Source organism: Rhinatrema bivittatum, chromosome 3 (assembly GCF_901001135.1).
Source record: "Rhinatrema bivittatum chromosome 3, aRhiBiv1.1, whole genome shotgun sequence".
Lineage (NCBI taxonomy): Eukaryota > Metazoa > Chordata > Amphibia > Gymnophiona > Rhinatrematidae > Rhinatrema > Rhinatrema bivittatum.
In genome coordinates, this window is record NC_042617.1 from 52563326 (window position 1) to 52584859 (window position 21534).

The 21534-nt window shown below is 42.9% G+C and overlaps 1 protein-coding gene and 1 long non-coding RNA gene across 3 annotated transcripts in view; one reads left to right on the plus strand and one right to left on the minus strand.

Annotated features, from left to right (window-relative positions):
• FLVCR1 (feline leukemia virus subgroup C cellular receptor 1) overlaps positions 1-21534 on the minus strand; it is a 98318-nt gene that overhangs the window by 66180 nt on the left and 10604 nt on the right. For both annotated transcript variants that reach the window (XR_003855349.1, XM_029593226.1), the window contains exon 2: positions 11967-12108. Coding sequence is in view for 1 of the 2 variants with exons in the window: in XM_029593226.1 (XP_029449086.1) it covers positions 11967-12108 (142 nt within the window). In the remaining variant the exon portion in view is untranslated. The remainder of the gene's footprint in view (positions 1-11966; positions 12109-21534) is intronic.
• LOC115086843 lies at positions 2689-4372 on the plus strand. Its single transcript, XR_003855350.1, has 3 exons — positions 2689-2724; positions 3873-3946; positions 4269-4372. It is a non-coding gene; the product is annotated as an uncharacterized LOC115086843 (long non-coding RNA).

The following is a 21534-nucleotide window of genomic DNA, read 5'->3' on the forward strand; positions in this document are numbered from 1 at the left end:
ACGGTGGTGGGGCCGCTTGGCAATAGTGATCATAATATGATCAAATTTGATTTAATGACTGGAAAAGGAACAGTGTGCAAATCCAAGGCTCTCGTGCTAAACTTTCAAAAGGGAAACTTTGATAAAATGAGAAAAATTGTTAGAAAAAAACTGAAAGGAGCAGCTACAAAAGTAAAAAATGTCAAAGAGGCGTGGTCATTGTTAAAAAATACCATTCTAGAAGTACAGTCCAGATGTATTCCACACATTAAGAAAGGTGGAAAGAAGGCAAAACGATTACCGGCATGGTTAAAAGGGGACGTGAAATAAGCTATTTTAGACAAAAGATCTTCATTCAAAAATTGGAAGAAGGATCCAACAGAAGAAAATAGGATAAAGCATAAACATTGGCAAGTTAAATGTAAGACATTGATAAGACAGGCTAAGAGAGAATTTGAAAAGAAGTTGGCTGTAGAGGCAAAAACTCACAGTAAAAATTTTAAATATATCCGAAGCAGAAAGCCTGTGAGGGAGTCAGTTGGACCGTTAGATGATCGAGGGGTTAAAGGGGCACTTAGAGAAGATAAGGCCATCGCGGAAAGATTAAATGATTTCTTTGCTTCAGTGTTTACTGAAGAGGATGTTGGGGAGGTACCCATAATGGAGAAGGTTTTCATGGGTAATGATTCAGATGGACTGAATCAAATCACGGTGAACCCAGAAGATGTGGTAGGCCTGATTGACAAACTGAAGAGTAGTAAATCACCTGAACCGGATGGTATACACCCCAGAGTTCTGAAGGAACTCAAAAATGAAATTTCAGACCTATTAGTAAAAATTTGTAACTTATCATTAAAATCATCCATTGTACCTGAAGACTGGAGGATAGCAAATGTAACCCCAATATTTAAAAAGGGCTCCAGGGGCGATCCGGGAAACTACAGACCGGTTAGCCTGACTTCAGTGCCAGGAAAAATAGTGGAAAGTGTTCTAAACATCAAAATCACAGAACATATAGAAAGACATGGTTTAATGGAACAAAGTCAGCATGGCTTTACCCAGGGCAAGTCTTGCCTCACAAATCTGCTTCACTTTTTTGAAGGAGTTAATAAACATGTGGATAAAGGTGAACCGGTAGATATAGATTACAGTTCGAGATGGCAAGTTTATTATGGATCTCTATAAAAAACCTACCGATACCAACAAATTTTTAGACTACACTAGCTGTCATAATAAATCAATGAAAAATAATCTACCCTATTCTCAGTTTCTTAGGATACGAAGACTATGTACTGAAGAGGATGTGTTTGAACAGAGGGCAAAGGAACTTGAAGTGAGATTCACACAGAAGAATTATCCAAGGTCACACAGAGGCAGGATATATGAGAGCTCGAGCTAAAGAGAGACAAACATTATTGAAACCTAAACAGAAAGAAACAAAGGATGTGGTGGCTTTTCCTCTAACATACAATCATATGACCCACAAGATTGTTAGAGTTATTAAGAAAAATTGGGAGATTATGCGGAACCTAGAGTGCTTTGAGAACAGCAGATTAATTATTGTAAACAGACGAGAACGTAATCTGAAAGATTCTCTCGTTCCCTCTGCACTCCCACAAAAACAGACTAAAGATGTGAGACCCCAGGGTCATTACCCATGTGGTCACTGTACAGTGTGTCCAGTAAACCCTAAAGCAAAACAGGTTCTCTTTAATAATCAATTAGAACCGTACAAATTGACACAATTTACAAATTGTCAGAGTGAGGGTGTAGTGTATGTAGCCTACTGCCCATGCATGAAATTTTATATTGGCAAAACTGTTCGGTCCTTAAATAAGCGATTGATTGAGCACAGAAGTGCAATAAACAGAAAAATTGAGGGGAAACCGATGGTTGAACACTCTAACCAGGCGAATCACAAATTTGAAGACTACAAATTTTGTGTTCTATATAAACCTAGAATGAACTGGAGAGGGGGAGATTTAGATACAAATTTACTCCGTATGGAACAACGGCTGATTTATAAATTTAACACTGTGGAACCTGTAGGTTTAAACCAAAAGAGAGATTTTTCTGTTTTCTTATAAGTTTGCATAAGATAGGTCTACCTTTTGAAAGGCTAATTAGTCTGGCATGGAAATAGTTGTGCAATATAGAATCTATGATAATAGGGATGGTTAGCTTATATGATAACTTACAAGCACCCATCTACAAAGAATAAAATGAGATGTTAGGTTTGCCTCTATGTGTTATGATTATCAGGCTGACACTGAATGATGCATAATAACCACATCAATTCACATAAATAAGGTCTAATTTGATGTGCTACAACTGTAACACTTATGACAAGAATGTATTGTGTCTGACTAATAATGGCTGCAGTATCCTGGAATCACATTTTGTAATTTTTAATTTTTTCAAAGAGTGAATATATGCATATGAATGACAGAATTGAAGGAAATGACGTCACATTTTTGGACGTGGTAATAATGTAAAAATTTCTTTACTAATGGATGCAGCATCCTATAATATCCTATTTTTCATTTATTTCATAAGCTTTGTATTTTATTTTTTGAACTGACTGCAGAGTTGATATATTTGTTTGATTGACATGTTTGGAAGGAAATGACATCATAGTTTTTTGGCGCGGTTTTGTCTTGAGTTGACTATATAAACAACTACACAGCTAATGAACTCCCTCAGTTACAGTGCTATTTGGTTTTTGACAGATCGCTGCGTTGTAAGGTAATGACTGTATCTTTCTCGAGTGAATGCTAAGAGTGAAAGTGGTTTGGTAACTATGATGTGAAGTACATTTTGATCGCAGCCTCTAGTCAAAGATTTTGAGATTAGTAACGTATATACATTCTTTTATCACTCTGCTGTTACTTAATTATTAATTAGCATTAAAAGAAAAGACGTCAGTGTCTGGCGCAATGTTTTTTGAAGTTTTTTTGTATGCAGTGACATTTGTTCCTTTTTAACGCTATAAAGTAGTTTTTATACTATCCATATTGAATAAATTCTTTTAGAGTGACATAGCTAGATCGCTAGGAATTGTTAAAAAAAAATTTTTACAAATTTTTTTTTACTAATGGTTGCAGCATTTTCAAATATCCTATTTTTTCAATTTTTAAAGCTTTGTACTCTATGTTTTGATTTGACTGCAGAGTCGATATATCCAATTGACTGACATATTTGGAAGAAAATGATGTCCCCTTTTTTTTGTTTTGAGTTGACTATATAAATAAATACATAGCGAATGAATCCTCTTAGTTGCAGTGCTATTTGTTTCTTGACAGATTGCTGCGTTGAAAGGTAATGACTGTATCTTTCTCGAGTGAATGTTAAGAGTTAAAGTGGATTTGTTGTTGCTTTTTGTAAATTATAATATGAAGTATTTTTTTGTGATTTTGCAGCATTTAGCTAAATATTTTGAGATTAGCAATATACATATATATTTTTTATCACTCGGCTGTCACTTAATTATCAATTAGGATAAAAAGAAAAGACGTCATAGTGTTTGGCGTGATGTTTTTTGATTAAGCATAAGTCTCATTGGATGCAGTGACATTTGTTCTTTTTTTAGTGCCACGAGGTATTTTTTATACTGTCCATAATGAATAAATTCCTTTAGAGTGATGAGCATACATTATTAGTCTCGTAAGGCCATACACTGTCATAATGTAAATGTTTGTGCTAATGATAATCAATATAATTATAAATACATTTTATTATTATTTATTTTTTAAGGACATGATTACATTAGTTTTAAGTAAACATAATATTCTGTTTGTTGTTGAGAATATGAGGTTAACTTAATCATATATAAGAATTTACAATATGTGATTATTAATTTGTATAAACAGTATTAAATTGTGTTTTTTGTTTAGTTTTATTGCAACAATCAATACACAGATTGGTATATTGACTCTTACTGCAGTGAGAGTATGTTTACAGCATAAAGGTAATTATCTCCGTTCTTTACATTTATATATGATTTGTTGGTTTACATAGGTATGAGAAATCGATAAGTATATCTTTAAGATTTTGGTATACAATATAAAAATGTTCAAATATGTATGTCATGAATGGATGTTATTACATCTTTATGATGGTTCATATTATGAAATGTGTTTAATATAGAAATAAGTATTTCTCTATGTTTTTGGCATATTGTATAAAAATGTTTTTTATGATAGAGATTTTGGGACTCCATATAATAATGGTTACCAGAAGTTTCTTAAAAAATCTTTTAAAAAAATATTTATTGTTTTTTAACCTTTTAGCCCCTGATGCAGCCTTGTTGGCGAAACTCAGTTCGAGTCGGGCACTTCTAATAAACTCTTCCACGGTGTAAGGTAGTCCCTTTGTTGTTTTTTGCGTTGGCTACGTGGGACTGCCTTCCGATTTGTTTTATAGGTCCAGAGGGTACATGGCTGCCAGAGCCCAGCCCCCTTTGAATGTAGTTTCTGGGGCATCCCATTCCAGGTCAATTAGTTGCTGGACAGCTTGTAATAGTGGGAGGTCTGACTGAGTCCCTCTAATAGTGGGTTCGTCTTAGGTTCCTCCGAGGCACTTGTGCCTGGGATGGCAAGCTCTTTTAAGCTGTGTGTGACCAGGTCTGGGAACTCGTCCTTGGTGAAGAAGCGTCTCATGGTTCGATGGGGTTCTGTCCCCGGGAGTTCCCCTTCCTCTAGGGGTTCTGACTCCTCATCTGTGATGTCCGTGTCCCTGAAGGTGGGGCTTCTGGGCGGTGGGATCACTTCCCTGGGCATAGAGGGTCCCGGCCTGTTGAGGTCCTCTGGTGGAGCCTTTGGCCGCATTATAGGAGGCCCCGATTGCATGTGGATGGAGGTTTGCAGACCTTTGAAGAAATTCTACCCAGGAGATAGAAGCTGGGTCTAGACTAAGGGGCGCTGTGTCCCTGGGGAGCCCTGTTTGAGGGGGGGGGGCCCCACTGTGTGATGCTAGGTCCAGCGTACTGCTCGAGAGGCTGGGGTCCAGTACCGGCTGGGGAGGGCCATGAGTTGGGTCCCCTAGGGCCTCTTCGCAATGTATACACAGGGCCGTGGCCTCCTCATGCTGTGCAGCTCTAATGTGGCATGCTGGGCAAAGGCCTTGAGCTTTGAGCTTATTTTCAGGTGGTGCCATGGCTTGTGCGTGTACAATACAGTTGTGCGCTCCGGTGTGTGAAGTTGCACGCTTAGGTTTGGTGAGTACAGATAGATGCGTGCGCTGTTGTGCGCACGGGTCAAAATTATGCGCCTGGCACAGTAAGCGCATGGCTATGCACTTCGCTTGTGCGCACAAGGTATTTGTGCTCACAGCTCGCTTCTGTGCGCATTGATCGAGATGGCGGACAGGGCGGCGAACAGGGCCAAAATGGTGACTGCGACCACCTCGGAGGGTCTCCACGTGGGAGGACCCTTGGATCTGACCAGGGTCTAGCCCTGCTAGGGCAGATCAACCCGGTGGCACTGGTCCTGGCTGGTGACCTGTGCGTCTCCTTGAGCTTCGGAGACCGGAGACTTTTAAATAGATTTCTACCTTACCTTGTCTCTGCGCTTCCCGGTTTCATTTCGGGTGGTCTCCGGCTGCGAGGGGAGAGGGAAAATACCTTCACCGCTGCGCTCGAGGTTGCACCCGCTGCCTCTCAGCCTTACCCGATGTTAGGGGCTAGGTCCCCGCCGAGGGTCGGCCGCTGGACCGAGGCTTACCTCCGAGGGATCGTGGAAATCACCTCGGGAATGTCAACTGGGGGAGGGACCCAACGGGTGTCACCGCAGGAGAGCGGGGCTCGTCTGTACAGGTAAGATTTCTAACTTTTCTTTTGGTTTTCTTTGGTGAAATTACTCTAATGCTGTGCTAGTGTGCATAGAGTCCCTAACTGCTATGGAGATGGAAAATACTTAAGACCTGCACTTCCTGCAGGGGTATATGTACTAGGGCTGACGTCAGAATGAAATCTGATCCGTCTCCAACTGCTATCAGGAGTACACTATACCCATTGGTAATGAGTCCATCTGCTACATGCTAGGAAATAGAGGATTGGCTTTCCTCACCATAGGGGTTGCTTCGGGGGCATCCCAGCAAGAGCTGGCGCATCCCCATGCCCAGCATCCATGCATTGGACGGAGACCAATGCTGCTTTGGCTTCCCTCTATGCTTTCTCTGGTGCCAAGGTACCCAACGTCTTCTGCCTAGAGGAGCCCAACGATGGCCAGTCTCCGGTGCCCCTATCTGCCGATGGCGCCGGACACCGAGCCTTCGATATCAGTGCAGCTCCATGGTCCCTCGATGCAGATACCAATGGCTAGGTCTTCACCGACCCGAAGAGACACTCCATCTTGTCGAGACAAAGATGATGTCCTTTAGAGGTGAATAACACAATAACACAGTAATGACGGCAGAAAAAAAACCCAAAATGGTCCATCTAGTCTGTCCAGCAAGCCTCCGAGGCAGTAAATCAAGGCACATTTACGGCAACCCTGGATGTCATGTGATGCCTCTAGGCAGAGGACACATTCATCATAGTGGTCCGTGATGGACATGGTCCTCAGGCACAGAGGACATTGCTTAAACCCAGACGTGGTGATGACGGGACAAAATAAAAGGGAAGAAAAATCAAACTCTATGGCGACATGCCTTGATGGCCAGCAGACACCAAAGCACCGCCACCACAGGGAATCGACCATAAAAGGAAACTTACCAGAAGCATCAAAACTCCAACTAGGAACACTATGGGGAAGCACTGAGAGGGATCCGGCGAACACCGCAAAGAAAAAAACCCCACAAAAAACACGAGGAAGAGAGAAAGGTTTTCCACAAAGGCTAAAAAAAAGCCAGAGTGAACTCACACACACCACAATGCTGCAGCTCTGCAGACAAAAAGAGAGACCCCGTGTGGCTGCATGGTATAGGGCATGCTGGACATGTCCAGTATGCCAAGTCAAAGTTCTAGAAACTTTGACATAAGTTTTCCCGTGTCAGGGCTCCATCTGATGATGTCACCCATGTGTGAGGACTACTATCCTGCTTGTCCTCGGAGAATGGTCTCTGTTACCAGAAATGCAAAGAATAGCAGGAGATGCCCTGTAACCCAGCTGTACATTTCAGAAACATGGGTCTGCTTATGCCTGGCACATTGCACGCATCTCCTGCTATGTGGTTATGCCTAGGCCTTACTGATCTCCTTCCTTTCACTAAAGCAGTGGAAGGAAACCTGTATCTTTAAGAAGCTCAAGGCGAATGAACTCAGTCTAACAGTTGTACAGGTGAACCAGCCCCACCACTGCCCAGAAACAGATCAGGTGGTTCCCTTTCAGAATTAAACATTGAAGAGAGTGGAGGGGAACAAAGCTGGACATGAGCCCGACGACCGCATTGGTCAGCAGGAATCAGATTGGATGTATACTTGGATATATATATAGCAGTTTTTAACATTTTCCTCGACTCCTGGCTACATGAAACACAGAACAGTTTTTCCCTGTGCTCTCCAGCCCAAGCTATCAACTGGTCCACAGTTCAAGCAGTAACAGTGCACAGCCCCAAATCTGTATGTACTATCCAGCAGGTGAAGTGGGAGTGGTGAGGCCATTGCTAAACACAGGCATTTCCTCATCGATTGCACAACACTTAGGTTTTCCCAAGGTAAACTCTTGTGCAACAAGCCTGCCCAGCACTTTTACTCCACTTTCCAAATGTCTCCATACAAGGACAATTCAATAAAACAAAATAGGCCTGGATTCAAGTACACATACCAGAGAACAAGTGGCCTAGCACTTAAAGTAATGGGCTGGGAACGTGGAGACCTGGGTTCAAATCCTGCTTCTGTCAGTGACCCTGGCTACTAAACTACCCCAATTATTTATTATTATTTATTTACTTTTATATACCGGTGTTCGATTTTACATATCACATCGGTTTACATTTAAACAAAATTTGCAGGAACTTATGCATTACCTTTGTCAAATACATTAAACATTTAAATATGGGGATTGTTAACAAGGGATATAAAAGAACATGGGGAATGGCTAACACTACGGGATGCCCGAAGGGGAGTGCCCCTTCAGCGCGCGACGCCTGGTGTTCTGGCGCCGTTTAACGTCCGTCACAGTCCTCAGTGACATCAGAGGGGGGGGCGGGTCTCTCAATCGAGGATCACACACCGCCCCCTCCCCTCTCAGTTCCAGATGGATTCTTTCACCTTTTTTTCTTTCTTTCTTTCTTTCTGTTTTTCTCATCACTGTTAGTTATTTCAGGGAGCCCCGGTGGTAATGGTGTGTGGCATCCCTGTGTGCAGGCACCCGGTGTTCTGGCAATTAGGACTGAAAAGTGCTATAAAAATGTCTATATATAAGCCAGGTTGCTAAGTATTTCATTTTAGATAAAAGCGCAGCTGAAATGGAGCCTGTAGTTATTGTCAACTGTCAAATTTCACTTTGTCACTTATATACAATGACTTCAAGACTATCCCCCCCCCCCCTCCAGCAGTACAAGGATCACTGCCAATGGATAGGGCTGGCGGACCCAGACAGCGATAACGCTCTAATATCTGCTTCTACAAACAGTATTCCCACAACTTTTTAATGAAAAGTGACACAGACAGCTTCTACATGAATGAAAGAAATAAGGGTCCATAAGGCAGCACTAACATTTTTTGCTGCCTTCCTGCACAGCAGCAAGGAATAAATGGAAGCACAAAAAAATACAGCCAAGGGGAGAGAAAGGAGGCGAGAGATTAGCTTTTCTCCTCTGTCACTTCACAAAGTCCATAAACTGCTAATAATCAAGTTGTCTTAGGGAATAGGAACTATTACTGGCATTAGTAACATGTGATCTATTTAATGTTTGGGTGCAGGCCAGTTGTACTTATAACCTGGATTGACACTGTTGGAAAAAGGATGCTGGGCTTGATGGATCCTCTGCCTGACCTGTCGGTACAGCTACTTCCCATGTTCTTATTATGATTATGCATTTGCACAAAATATAGCCTCTTGCTCTGTCTGGGGGAGGGTTATTAACACACACTGTCTGCCATGGGGCACATAGGGACTGCAAATTTACCAATATGCCCCTTGCAGGGTGTTATGATTCTCTCCCTCCCCTCCCGGGGACTCACGAGTGCACATCCCTGCATTAACAGGTAGTTATTTGTGCACTTGGTGTTTGTGTCAGATTATTGCATGTGCAGCCTGTTTTTTTTTGTCCACAACTCAACATACAGCAGCACCAGAATCACAAAAGTGGTTTTATCAGGGGGGGAAGCCCAGGCCCCCACCAGCCCAACAGGAAGGAGGGAACCATCAGCAAAGCTACACAGGGGGGATCCAGATCCCCACCAGCTGAAGACAAGCAGCAGCTGCCAGTACCAAGGTGGGGACTGGAGCACATGGAGGAGGACGGGAAGAGAATTTGATACGGTTCTCTGTCATTTCCAATAGGCCTTTCTACTAGCTTTTAACATAATCCACACCAAGCAGTGCGAGGTCGGAGGCATTGCCTTAATGGTAGCATGACTACTTCTCCCAGAAGTGCGACTGTAGATCCAAGGGCCTCCCATAAATCAGCGACCGAATGTAATGAATTATCCTCTGTTCGTGTATAAATCAAGAAATTTATACTGCCAAATAGGCCCAAAAAAGTCAGTTGACTTATGCACGCATACTCTCAGTTTTTCTGTTTATACGATACACAATATTTGGCACTGGCTGCTTAATTTATTTTGATAACTCTGGTCGTGCTGCCGACTTGTCCTAAAGTTAGCATGCCATGTGACTTTTTTTTTTTTTTTTTTTTTTTTAATTCGGACATGGCTTTTCTTGAATAATTATCTTCATCGCTCATTTTAAACTCGACTTAAAACCCAGTCAATGTATTTCCATAGATTTTGGTCCCAAAATTGCCTATTGACTTATGAAATAAGACTTATAGAGGAGTATTTACAGTAACTGAGAAAAAGGAGCTAAAAGGAGAAGGATGTAAAGGCAGGACAGAGAGCAAGTGCAGGAAGAAAGCACAAGTTTATGAGCTTATACTAATCTATCCCATCAGTACAAGGCAGGACATTCACAGAGGACAGAAGAAACCATCTGCCCCTTCAGAATCGAGGAATGCACAAAGACTCTAAGAGGAATATCCCAGATCACCACTACCCCCAGTCCAGCCAGACAGTTTTGTATAACATGTTTTATAATAATTCCAAAAATATCAGCAGCTTTGAAGTTAGAATGTTTTATTCTGTTTTCTTTGCGCCATAAGGCCTGTAACTTACAGCCACTTGGCTGTTTTTAGCACTTATTGGTTTAAGGGAGACACACAGTCAATTTAAGTTTATGATCTAGGTTAGGGGTGATCAAATTGAGGGGAGGGCATGAATGATCCTGAAGGGGGACTTGCAGGCTAGCTAGTAAGAAAAAAAAAAAAAAAAAAAAATGAATATGGCTGTGCTGTCTAGGCTTGATACTGCAAGCTCAGGAGAGAGAGAGAGTGCGTAGCGAGGTCATCCTAAGCATACCATGGCTTAGCCACACGACACTTTCCATGGGCCCAAGAAAGATGCTGCTTGCACTGTGGCAGGCCCGGGCATAGGAGAAGCTGCTGTGGTATTCCACAACCCGGGTAGATCTGCAACCCTCAAAGCCCCAGCCAGGGAATTCCTGGCATCACTGGTTTCCTATCCAGAGAGACAGAATGCAACTTCTGCTCACCCAGAGGAAAGGAAGTGGTAAGATGGGGTAGAGGTCTAGGCAGAGAAGCCAAAGAGGAAACGGGTGGAAGGAACAGAAGGGTGAGATAGGTGCGGGGAGTCAAAGAAGGAGAATACAAGGAAATAAAAAAAAAAAAAAGCATTAAAAATTGAATAAGCAAAACATGACAAAATGAAAAGAAGCAACCTAAGAAAAAAATTAAACAAAAATAGAAACAATCAGTGAAAATGAAAAACTGCAAAAACAAAAAAAAACCCACACCCCACACCCTGAAAAACATTTTATTGGAGTAGGGTAGGAAAGTTTTTCCAGCTTCTAAAAGTACATTCCACCCCTTACCCTCTCTGTCTATGGTGTCTGGTCTGCCTATCTGGGTGTGCAGTGTGGCGTGTTTGTTTACATTTGCTGTTTTCCACAACTCAAGAGAAACAAAGTGGGGGCTTTGAGCTGCTGGTCAGCAGTATGGCTGACTGGCAGTTTGCCAAGAGAATCTGACACCAGGCTAAGAATCCAGGAGATCCTTCAGGTATTTATAATTAAAAATGAAACCCAACTTGGGGGACCTCAACCAAATGCATGGATGGAATAGTGGCAGGAAGGCGGGGGCCGCAGCTCCAAAGGTTTGCTCACCCCTTGGTCTAGATAAGATTACCAAAAATAGTTGAATTTTTGTATGGTTAGCAAAATCTAGCTGGTTTAGACAGCGGCAGTTTCACAGTTTTGCAAGGCTGGGGGGGGGGGGGGGGGGGGGGGGGGGGGGGGGGGGAGGGAAGAGGGGACCAGATAGTATACTGCAGATATTAAAGGGTTGCATGTTGTAGTTAGTCATGGCACACTTATAACAAAAAATGTGACTGGAGTGTGTTGCCACATCACAGGCTTCTACTCCCACACACTTGTGCACTGGCAGCGAGAAGAGCTCTCCAAGAAGAGGAATGCGCTGCATCGTTTAGAAAATAAAACTACCAACCTCAACATCCATGAAAACATCAGAAGAGAACAGAGAAAGCAGGAATGAAGAGGGGCGGAGTTCAAACCAGCAGCTGGCAAACTGCATATCGTGCTTTCAGACATAAACGTTATAAAAGCACCTGTACAGCAGCAGCAGCAGCGACTGGCTGGGATGCTCTCTCTCTCTGCGATCCTATCCTTACCATTACAGACAGCTTGCGGTCCTTACTAGAGTTTTCACAGATTAACTCCGGTGGTCATGCTGCCGGGAAAGATGGGCCCTGCTGAACACAGACACACGGTAATTCCTCAGTGCGTACTCACCCACAACTGTCAGCAGGAAGAGGAGGGTGGAGACGGCTGCCGTCCCGTAGAACATGATGCTGATGTTGTGCCCCAGCAATTCTAGGTCGTCCGTTTTTGGAACCAAAACTGGAGGTAGCAAGAAGCCAACAGCCGTACCCAGCTGGAAAACAAAGGGATGGTCACCCCGTCAGCATGAACGTGCAAACGCATGAAAGGACATCTATGACGAAAAGGCACAATACTAACAGGTCACCCAACAATGTTTATCTTTATTTCTCATCCTTAAAAAAACCCTCATGTATCTTATTCTCCCCTCGCCTTCACTTTGGCCTCTATTCTTCAAAGTCCAGTGTTGAGTCAAAAAAAAAGTTTGCTCGAGGGTAAATCAAGCAGCCTGAGCCAAAACATTCCCCACGCTGTCCCAAATACAGCACAGGTCAAATAACTGCCAATTATTTTTTTTTTCCATAGCTCAGGAAGTTTGCAGAAATTATTTTCCTTCTGTGCCTGCAACAACATGTTTGTTTGGAGATAAAACAAAAAGAAAAAACCCACACATGACCCTCATAAACCAAAGGGCAACACTCCCAAGTTACACAATTTCTTGCAAACTGAAGTGCAGCTGGTTCACCAAGTATTGCACTTCTTGTTAAACTAATTAAAGTCAGCTAGTCTGCACTGCCAGCTTCTACGAGACTGACATTGATGCCAATTCCCTATAGAGAGAAAGCACACACAGACAGATATCAGCCCTCAACACTAATCTTCAATCTGCTTCTCTACAAGCTGTTAAAGGATTACATTTCTGAAAATAACCCACACTGAGGGTTGCGCTGATAAGCGGGCGCTGTGTGTTCAGTGCCCGCTTTCATAACGCGCCCCAAGCATCTCTCCTAGGGGCGCGATGCAATATTTAAGTTAGGGCTCGTGCTGTCTAGGAGGCGCTAGGGACGATTGCGCGCTCCTAGCGCCTCCTTGACAGCACGAGGAGGAGAGAGGTCCGCTGTCGGTGGCTGTCTGCCGGTTAAGAAAACGGACACTGAATTTATGATTAGGAAAATGGGACGCTGATAAATTCAGCGTGCATCCTCCGAACCTGACTAGGGGCACCAGAAGGAAATAATAAATCAATATTAAAGTATCGGGCACTTAATTTATTCACTCTTTCACTTATTGCTGATTGGTAAAGGGACCAATCACCTTTCAGAAGGTTTCCCTGAAAGGGGATTGGTCCTTTCACTGACAAATGTCAGTGAAAAGGATTAATGGCAATAAGTGAAGGATTGAATAAATTAATATTAAGTGCCCGACACTTTAATATTGATTTTATACACTCCTTCTGGTGCTAGTAGTCAGGTTCGGAGAATGGACACTGAATTTATCAGTGTCCATTTTCCTAACCCCTGCCAATGCTTTTTTTAAACTTTTTTTTTTTTTTTTTTTTTTTTTTTTTAAAAGAGTTGTTCCTTCTACTTAATATCCCAATGCTCCGGGCAGGTGTTAATTTCTGATCACTCATCACATGCATTTGCATGTGATGAGTGATCAAATGAGTGTCCAAATGAAAAATGAGTGTCCAAATGAAAAATGCCCCATCCTGTAACAGAAGGCTCCCAAGTGCAGGCAGGAAGAGTGGCTTTTCCCAGACATCAGGGGACTGGATCAGTCCTAGGTTGTGCCACGGGTGCAGTGGTGCACATACAAAGCTCAAGTGTTAAAACTGTGCAGCTGGAAAAAAAGATCTCATGCATCCTGAGAAGCAGGAAATTCTGTCGATTACATTTTTTAAAGACCTATACCTTTTGGGGAATGTAAGGTTACTTTTGCATTCTGATACATCTGTTTCGGAAGGATAAAGATGACAGAAAGGGAGAGGAGTAGTTCCCTGACAAAAGACATATCAAAGCAACTAAAATGCAGAGGATGCAGGGAAAGGAGACTGCACTTTAGATCATCTTCGAAAATGGTGATGGCCTATACACCAGCGTGGTCTACAGGCCTCCAACTCACAGGGGGGGGGGGGGAAACTGGTCGGAGATCTGGGCAAAGACATAAAAAAAACCCCAAAGGTGGGAATGAAGTGGTAGGTGGGGCCATTTATTGTTGATCGGCAACTAACCTTCCAGATGTGGATTGGAATATCCCAAATATCACTATACAGAAACAGTTAATAATTAATGTGCAACGAACCACACTTGTCTCACAAAAAGACGTCGCAAAAGCCAAAATTTTTTAAATTTTTGTGTGCATAGAATTTATCTCGAAATGTGGACCATCATACCACAAATACCTTAATATTTGCTTTCGTCTGATTCAAACATTGAAGCAATTTTGGCGGGAATTAACCTTGCACTTTTTCAAGTCCAGACACTACAACTTTCCGATTAGGACATAGTCCCTGAAGCAGCACAATCGCGAAACGTACGTCGGACTACAGGAGCTCTTAGTCGTATGAGCACCTTCAATCGGAAATCTTCGCCTATAAAGCACGGCAGTATTGAAGACAAAGGTTTGGAAGCGCGGTGGCGCTTCGCACAAGTAAGTGAAGACAAAAGCTCGGAAGCGCGGCGGCGCTCCGTACAAGTAAGGAAATTCCGCTTCATATATTTACCCTAACATCGTCAAAAATATTTTATTATAAATGGACAAAAAACGACAAAAAAAGTAAATAAAATAGAAAATTGAAGTAATTCAAAAGACTTTATTGGACCGATGATTAAATGTGACCCGTTGTGGTTGAAAGCGTGGCTTACTGCCGGAATCAACCAAGGGTGGTATGATGGTCCACATTTCGAGATAAATTCTATGCACACAAAAATTTAAAAAATTTTGGCTTTTGCGACGTCTTTTTGTGAGACAAATATCCCAAATATCCCATCTGTAGAACTGGTGAGAAATAGAGAAACCGTGGATGCTCTTCAAGGGGGCTCTGTTCAAACAAATGCTGAAGGAATCCATGAGGGTGGGGGCGATACCAGACCTTTGCCCACCTGAGCGCTAGTATGGGCAAAGAGAAGTCACACGAAGCTCAAAGTCCTGGATTTCAAAAATACTGACTTTGGTAAAATGGGGAAGTACTTTGAGGAGCAGGTGGAGAAGAACAGGAGATAGGTGATGGACAGAGGACTAAACTAAAAGGAGCTATAAATGGCAACAAATCTTTCTGCAAGAAACCTAAAACAAATTTAGTTCTCCAAAGAGACGGCTGAAAAAACAATTGATATAAAGATCAGCATTTAAAAATCACAAAGGATCTCCAAAAGATGAGCATAGGAAAGAAATACCCAGTAAAGCTGAAAGAGACATCAGGATGGTAAAAGCACAAGTGGAACAAAAGATTCCTAAACAAGTAAAAGCAAGGTGACAAAACATTTTTTGGGTATGTCAGAGAAAGGAGGAAAGCCAGAGTTGGAAATTGAAGATTGAAAGGAGAGAAGCAATAAGCAGAAATGCTAAACAAATACAGGAAGCCCACTCTTTGGCAAGGGTGGCATTCAAAAGCAAGGTAGAGACCGCACAGTTTACAGAAACACATTTGCATGGAATTAGCAAAACTGAAAGCAGTCAAAGCCAAGGAGCCAGATGAGGAACATCCAAGGACACTAAGCGAGTTCAGAGCGGCTCTAGCAGATCTGCTGAAGGACCTGCTCGATGTCACGCTGGAAACAGGAGTGGCGCCATGAGACTGGGGAGTAGAGCAGCTGGGGTCCCACTTTACAAAAGGGCTAACAGGAGATTGGAAAAACCATAAGCTGGTAAACCTAACCTCAGCAGTGGGAGTGCTGGAAAGGATAGCAAATTATCTACAATCCACTGAGTTGCAAGCTTCGAGGCAGCATGGTTTTACCAGAGGAGGATCACGTCACAAATGAAATCTGATCGTTTTTTTTTTTTTCTATTGTGCGACTAGAGGATTAGGTCAACGGAGTTCACTGGAGCGGCTACTTGGCTTTCAGCAAAGATTTCGATACGACCCCACTTAGGAGGCTCATGAGTCAAATGAACAGCCTAGGGATGGAGCCCAAGGTGGTGGGCTAGATTAGAAACTGGTTGACTGAGAGACAGAAGGTAACAAATTCACTTAGAGGAGAGAAAGGTGGAGTGCCTGAAAAGACTGGTTCCAGGGCCAGCTCGGTTCAATATCTTTGCACGTGGTTAAAAGGAAAGGCTTGTCTTTTTGCAGGTGATAGTAATACATACAATGAAGTGGACACCCCTGAAGCAGAAAGCAGATTGATAAACAGATCTAAGAAAGCTTGAGGCATGGTTGAATGCTTGTCAATTAAAATTCAGTGCCAAGAAGCGCAGAGACAAGCATTAGGGGTCCAGATATCCAGACAAACTTATGTAATTTTCAGGGGGGGGAGTGGTGGGGAGGGGCTTGAAAAACCGATGTGCATGGACCGAGAGAGATATCTTGAGGTGACTGTGTTTGATGATCTGAAGGTAGCAAAGCAGTATGACAAGATAGTGACTAAGGCCAGTGGGATACCAGGCTGCACAGAGAACATAACCAGGAAGAAAAAAAAAAGGGGGGGGAGATAATGCCCCCGTACAGGTCACTGGTGAGGCCTCACCTGGAGCACTGTGTTCCGTTCTGGATGCAGTATTTCATAACAATAAATAAGGACAGAAGCAGACCAGAGAAAGGCAATCAAAATGTCTGCATGAAGGGACACAAAACAAGACTTGAGAAGCTAAGGATGTGATACAGACTTAACCTGAAAGGTATTAAAAATGCACAAGAATCTACATTAATGAACCACCAATATCTGAATATATATTAATGTTAAGAGTAAAATACTCAGTATAGTGAATTATAAAAACCTCCTGGACAACCGCAACATATCTCACTGAATTTGCCTTCTGCAGTACCTCTTTTTTTTTTTTTTTTTTTTTATTTTCAACACGCACTTAAAAAACGTTCTCATGGAATAATGTGGGATTTACGGTCTGTGTTATTTGCGTGGACTGGGATGATTTTTTTGATACACAAAAAGTATTTAGCGACATTGTTCGAGTCTATCCCACCCCCCAAAACACACACAAAACAGTATTGAAGATGTTTAAATTCCGCTTAACTCAAAACAATCATCCTAAGAGGATATTACATAAATATCAAGTATACAATAAAATAAACGTAACATTACAGAATATACAATAAAAATGCTGCCATTATTTTAACACACACGCCTCTCCTTAGGACTAGGTGGCAAGGATTTGGGCAAAAGTTTCTCAAAATAACCAGGCTTTCACTTGCTTATGAAAGACACAAATCTACAATACTTTGAATCTCGCTTGGTAACTCATTCCACAGTGTGACATGGACTATCGAAAGCTCACGCCCATGTTCTTAAAAGCCGGAGATTCCAGCAAACATTGTTCAGATGAACGCAAGTGTCATGCAGGACTATAAAGCAGCTGGAACTTGTTTTGTAATGGCCTTATAAAACAAGGAGTACTTTTAAGTTTCACTCACTGCACATTGGCCAGCCAGGGCCACTGTAAAGGGAAAGTTGTATGTTCTCTCATGCCCACACCCATGCCCAACCTCGCAGCAGGAGTTTAAACACCTATAGGGCTAGCAAACGACACTTCAACAAGTCAATATACAAGACATCACAATAAACCATCAGCGGAGTAGAGAAGCGGGCTCGAACCAGGGTTCAGATCCCACTGTCACTCTTTGTGACCTTGGGCAAGTTCACTTTACCCTCCATTGCAGGTACAAAATTAGATTATAAGCCCTCTGGGGATAGGAAAATACCTATAGGATCTGAATGTAATCTGCTTTGAAGTAGCAAAATATAATATTTATTTTTAAATATTAAAAAAATCTAATATATAAAAAAGTGGAAGCCGGGCTAACAGTTCTAAAATCTCCCTTATCTAAAACGTATTTCAAGCTTCTTAATGATTTCAATTTAAAAAAGCCAGTCTGCAGCACTGAGTCAATTTTGGTGTCTTAAGAGTCAAGGTGGGATCCAAATGGTACCCTAAATCCTGAACATCAGTTGTAAAAGGGACTGTAGTATGGCCAATCAGGAGGCCAGGAAGAGGTGCAGTAGGAGGAGCTCATAGCTTCATTTCATAACCTCTTTTTCTCCAGCTGCCTTGCCATTGTAAAATGTGTGTGTGTGTGAGAGAGATATACAAGTGACATGGAATGATTTTTTAATATACATGATTTCAACAATTTCATCCACATTTTCAATACTTTCTAAGAAATTATTTTTGTTTAAACACAGAAAAGATGACAGATGCCTGCAGTACCCTCCCAGAGGAGGTGGTGATGGAATTCAAAAGGACATGGGATAAACATGGAGGATCCCTAAGTCACAAAAGGAAGGAAATTAAGCACAGAGGTGAACTGTGGTAACTTTTCTGCACGGGGAAGGGGGTGGGGGAACGAATTATGCAGCAGTTATGACCCTAAACTAATCGGAGAAAGGTCTTTTTCACTCAACGCACAATTAAACTCTGGAATTTGTTGCCAGAGGATGTGGTTAGTGCAGTTAGTATAGCTGTGTTTAAAAAAGGATTGGATAAGTTCTTGGAGGAGAAGTCCATTACCTGCTATTAAGTTTACTTAGAGAATAGCAACTGCCATTAGCAATGGTAACATGGAATAGACTTAGGTTTTGGGTTCTTGTCAGGTTCTTATGGCCTGGATTGGCCTCTGTTGGAAACAGGATGCTGGGCTTGATGGACCCTTGGTCTGACCCAGTATGACATTTTCTTATGTTTTTATAGCTACACCCTGAATATTAAGCATAGTTCTCAGCTTTATCACCATTGGTTCTAGAGACAGCACATAACAGAGGAGAGAGATCTTCTCCCAGCTTTGTAGGAAACATAACAGATGCCAAATAATGGCCCTCTCCCAAAGCCTGTGCAGTGGTAAATATACGAGGTCTGACATGTTCTTAAATATACCATTGGGCAGAATGGTTGAACCATTTTGGTCTTTATCCAAATGTTATACACTATGATTGCCTAATTTCTCTGCAGCAAAAGTGTTCTTTGAGTCATTCTCTGTGAATTACTATTTTAGCTATTCTGTGTTTTCTGTTACAAGGGCTTTTCTGTAAGAGTGATGTAGTACTGTGAGGGGCTTCCAGCACACTCAACTGCATGTTACTTTGAAAAATTAGACATTACTACTTATCTGAATTTCCTTTTCTTTAGGACAGTCAGATGAATCCAGAAAAAGCAGGTTATGCACCTCTACCAGCAGATGGAGACAGAGCAAACTGATGTCACAGTATATATACCCCAGCAGTGACATCAGCCTGCCAGTATTCTCTGCAAAAGCAACTGTATACAAAGTAGCAAAATTTGATTAAAAGCAAACAGATAAACATTTCAATACTCAGCCAACAGGCAACACGGAGCTCAGACAAGAATGTATTAACACTAGTCTAGGGACTGGACGAACACTTATCAATAATTCCTGTAACACGTAGCCACGCAGGAGGACCACACTACAATCATTCAGCAGCCAAGGGAGGGAAGCTGGATTCATCTGACTGTCCTAAAGAAAAGGAAATTAACAGGTAAGTAGTAATTTCTCATTTCTTAGCACCCAGTCTGGTGAATCTAGAACTAGTGGGATGTACCCAAGCTACTCCTGGATAGGGCGGGAGGCTGCCTGAGGTCCAGTCAAAACCGCACGTGCAAAGGCTGCGTCCTCCTGAGCTTGCACACCCAGACGATAATACCTGGAAAAGCACGCAACTCAGTAAATGTCAATGGGAGACAATTTCACTTCTGCCCAGAACAACTGCCTGAGCCCTAGTGGAATGAGCCCTGACCTGACTAGGTAGAGGCCTCCCAGCATCAATCGTATGCAGCTGTGAATACCTCCTTAATCCACCGAGCTATTGTAGCACGCGAGGCAGACTCTCCCTGCCTGGTACCGCTGTGAAGGCCAAACAAGCGATCCATCTTCCGTAAAGGCTTGGTAACTTCCAGATACCTGACAACATGTCTCTTGACATCCCAGGTTTGCAACAGATGATACTCCCCTACATCTCTCTTTCTGTCAGAGACGGCAGGGAGATGGACTGATTCAAGTGAAAGTCAGTGACCAGCTTCCGTAACAAAAAGAAGCAGTACACAGCTGTACCATCCCTGGAATCACCCGAAGGAATGGCTCTTAGCAAGACAAGGCCTGCACGTCAGAAACCCTATGCGCAGAACAAATTGCCACAAGAAAACACATTTTCAAGGTCAGTAACCGCACGGACAGGGTACGCAGCGGTCTAAATGTAAGGTCCATCAAGAAATCCAACACCAATTAAGACTCCATAAGGGGACCAGAAACCACCGAGGATGACAAAGATGTTTCACTCCTTTCAGGAAATAGGTCACATCACTATGAGCCAACAAGGAACCTCCATTCACCTGGCCCATGAAACAGGCGAGAGCCGCTACATGTACCTTTAAGGAACTGAGAGACCAGCCTTTATTCAAGCCATCTTGCAAAAACTCCAAAATGAGCGGGATTTTGGCCAAACAAGGAAGAACACCTCAATGGTCACACCAGGCCTCAAACACTCGCCAAACCTGCACATAGGCCAAGAAAGTGGAGAACTTTCTAGCTCTTAGCAAAGTGGAAATCACTGCTGCTGAGTAGCCACGTTTCAGCAAGTGAGCCCTTTCAAGCGCTATACGGTAAGACAAAATCAAGTCAGATCTTCATGAAGAACAGGTCCCTGCCACAACAGCTTCAAGTGTGCCAGGAGATGAAGGGGCAATTCCACCAGGGCTGCCACAAATCCGCATACACTGGTCTCCTGGGCCAATCTGGAGCAACCAAGAGCACCATCCCTCTGAAGCACTCGATTCTTATAATCAATCTGCACCAACATGGGCCATGAAAGAAAGACATACAGCAAATTGTCTTCTGGCCACTTCTGCACTAGAGCATTGATTCCTGTTGACTCCAGATCTCTCCTACGACTGCTGAATCGTAGAACTTTCGCATTTTGAGAAGTCGCCAACAGGTATAGGAATGGGAGAGGAGACCCCAGGATCCAGAATCAGCTGAAATGCCTCATCCAACAATACCTGTTCTCCTGGGTCCAGACTCTCCCTGCTCAAGACGTTTGCTCTTAAATTGTCTTTTCCTGCTATGTGCAAGTCTGAGATCATCTGGAGATGCACTTCTGTCCACGCCATAAGTTGATCTATTTCCTGAAACACTTGTTGACTCGATTCCTCCCTGTTGATGTAAGCCACAGCTGCATTGTCAGATATTATCCGGACCGATAGACTCTGCAGTCTGTCACCGAACTGCAAACATGCCAACTGGACCGCCCTGGCTTCTAGCCAACTGATGTCCCAGAGAGACTCTTCTGCATTCCAGCGCCCTTGCACCATCAGCTCCTGACAGTGAGCTCCCCAATCAAGACTCACATCTGTTGTCAGTACTAGCCAGTCCTTTGGACTAGGAAATCTCCCCTCCTTAGATGATCTGCCTGCAGCCACCACTTCTGTTGGGAGGAGACCTCCATCGGCAGGTGGAGCTGAATTGAATAGTCCTGAGACTGCGAGTTCCACCGAGACAGCAGGGAGCACTGAA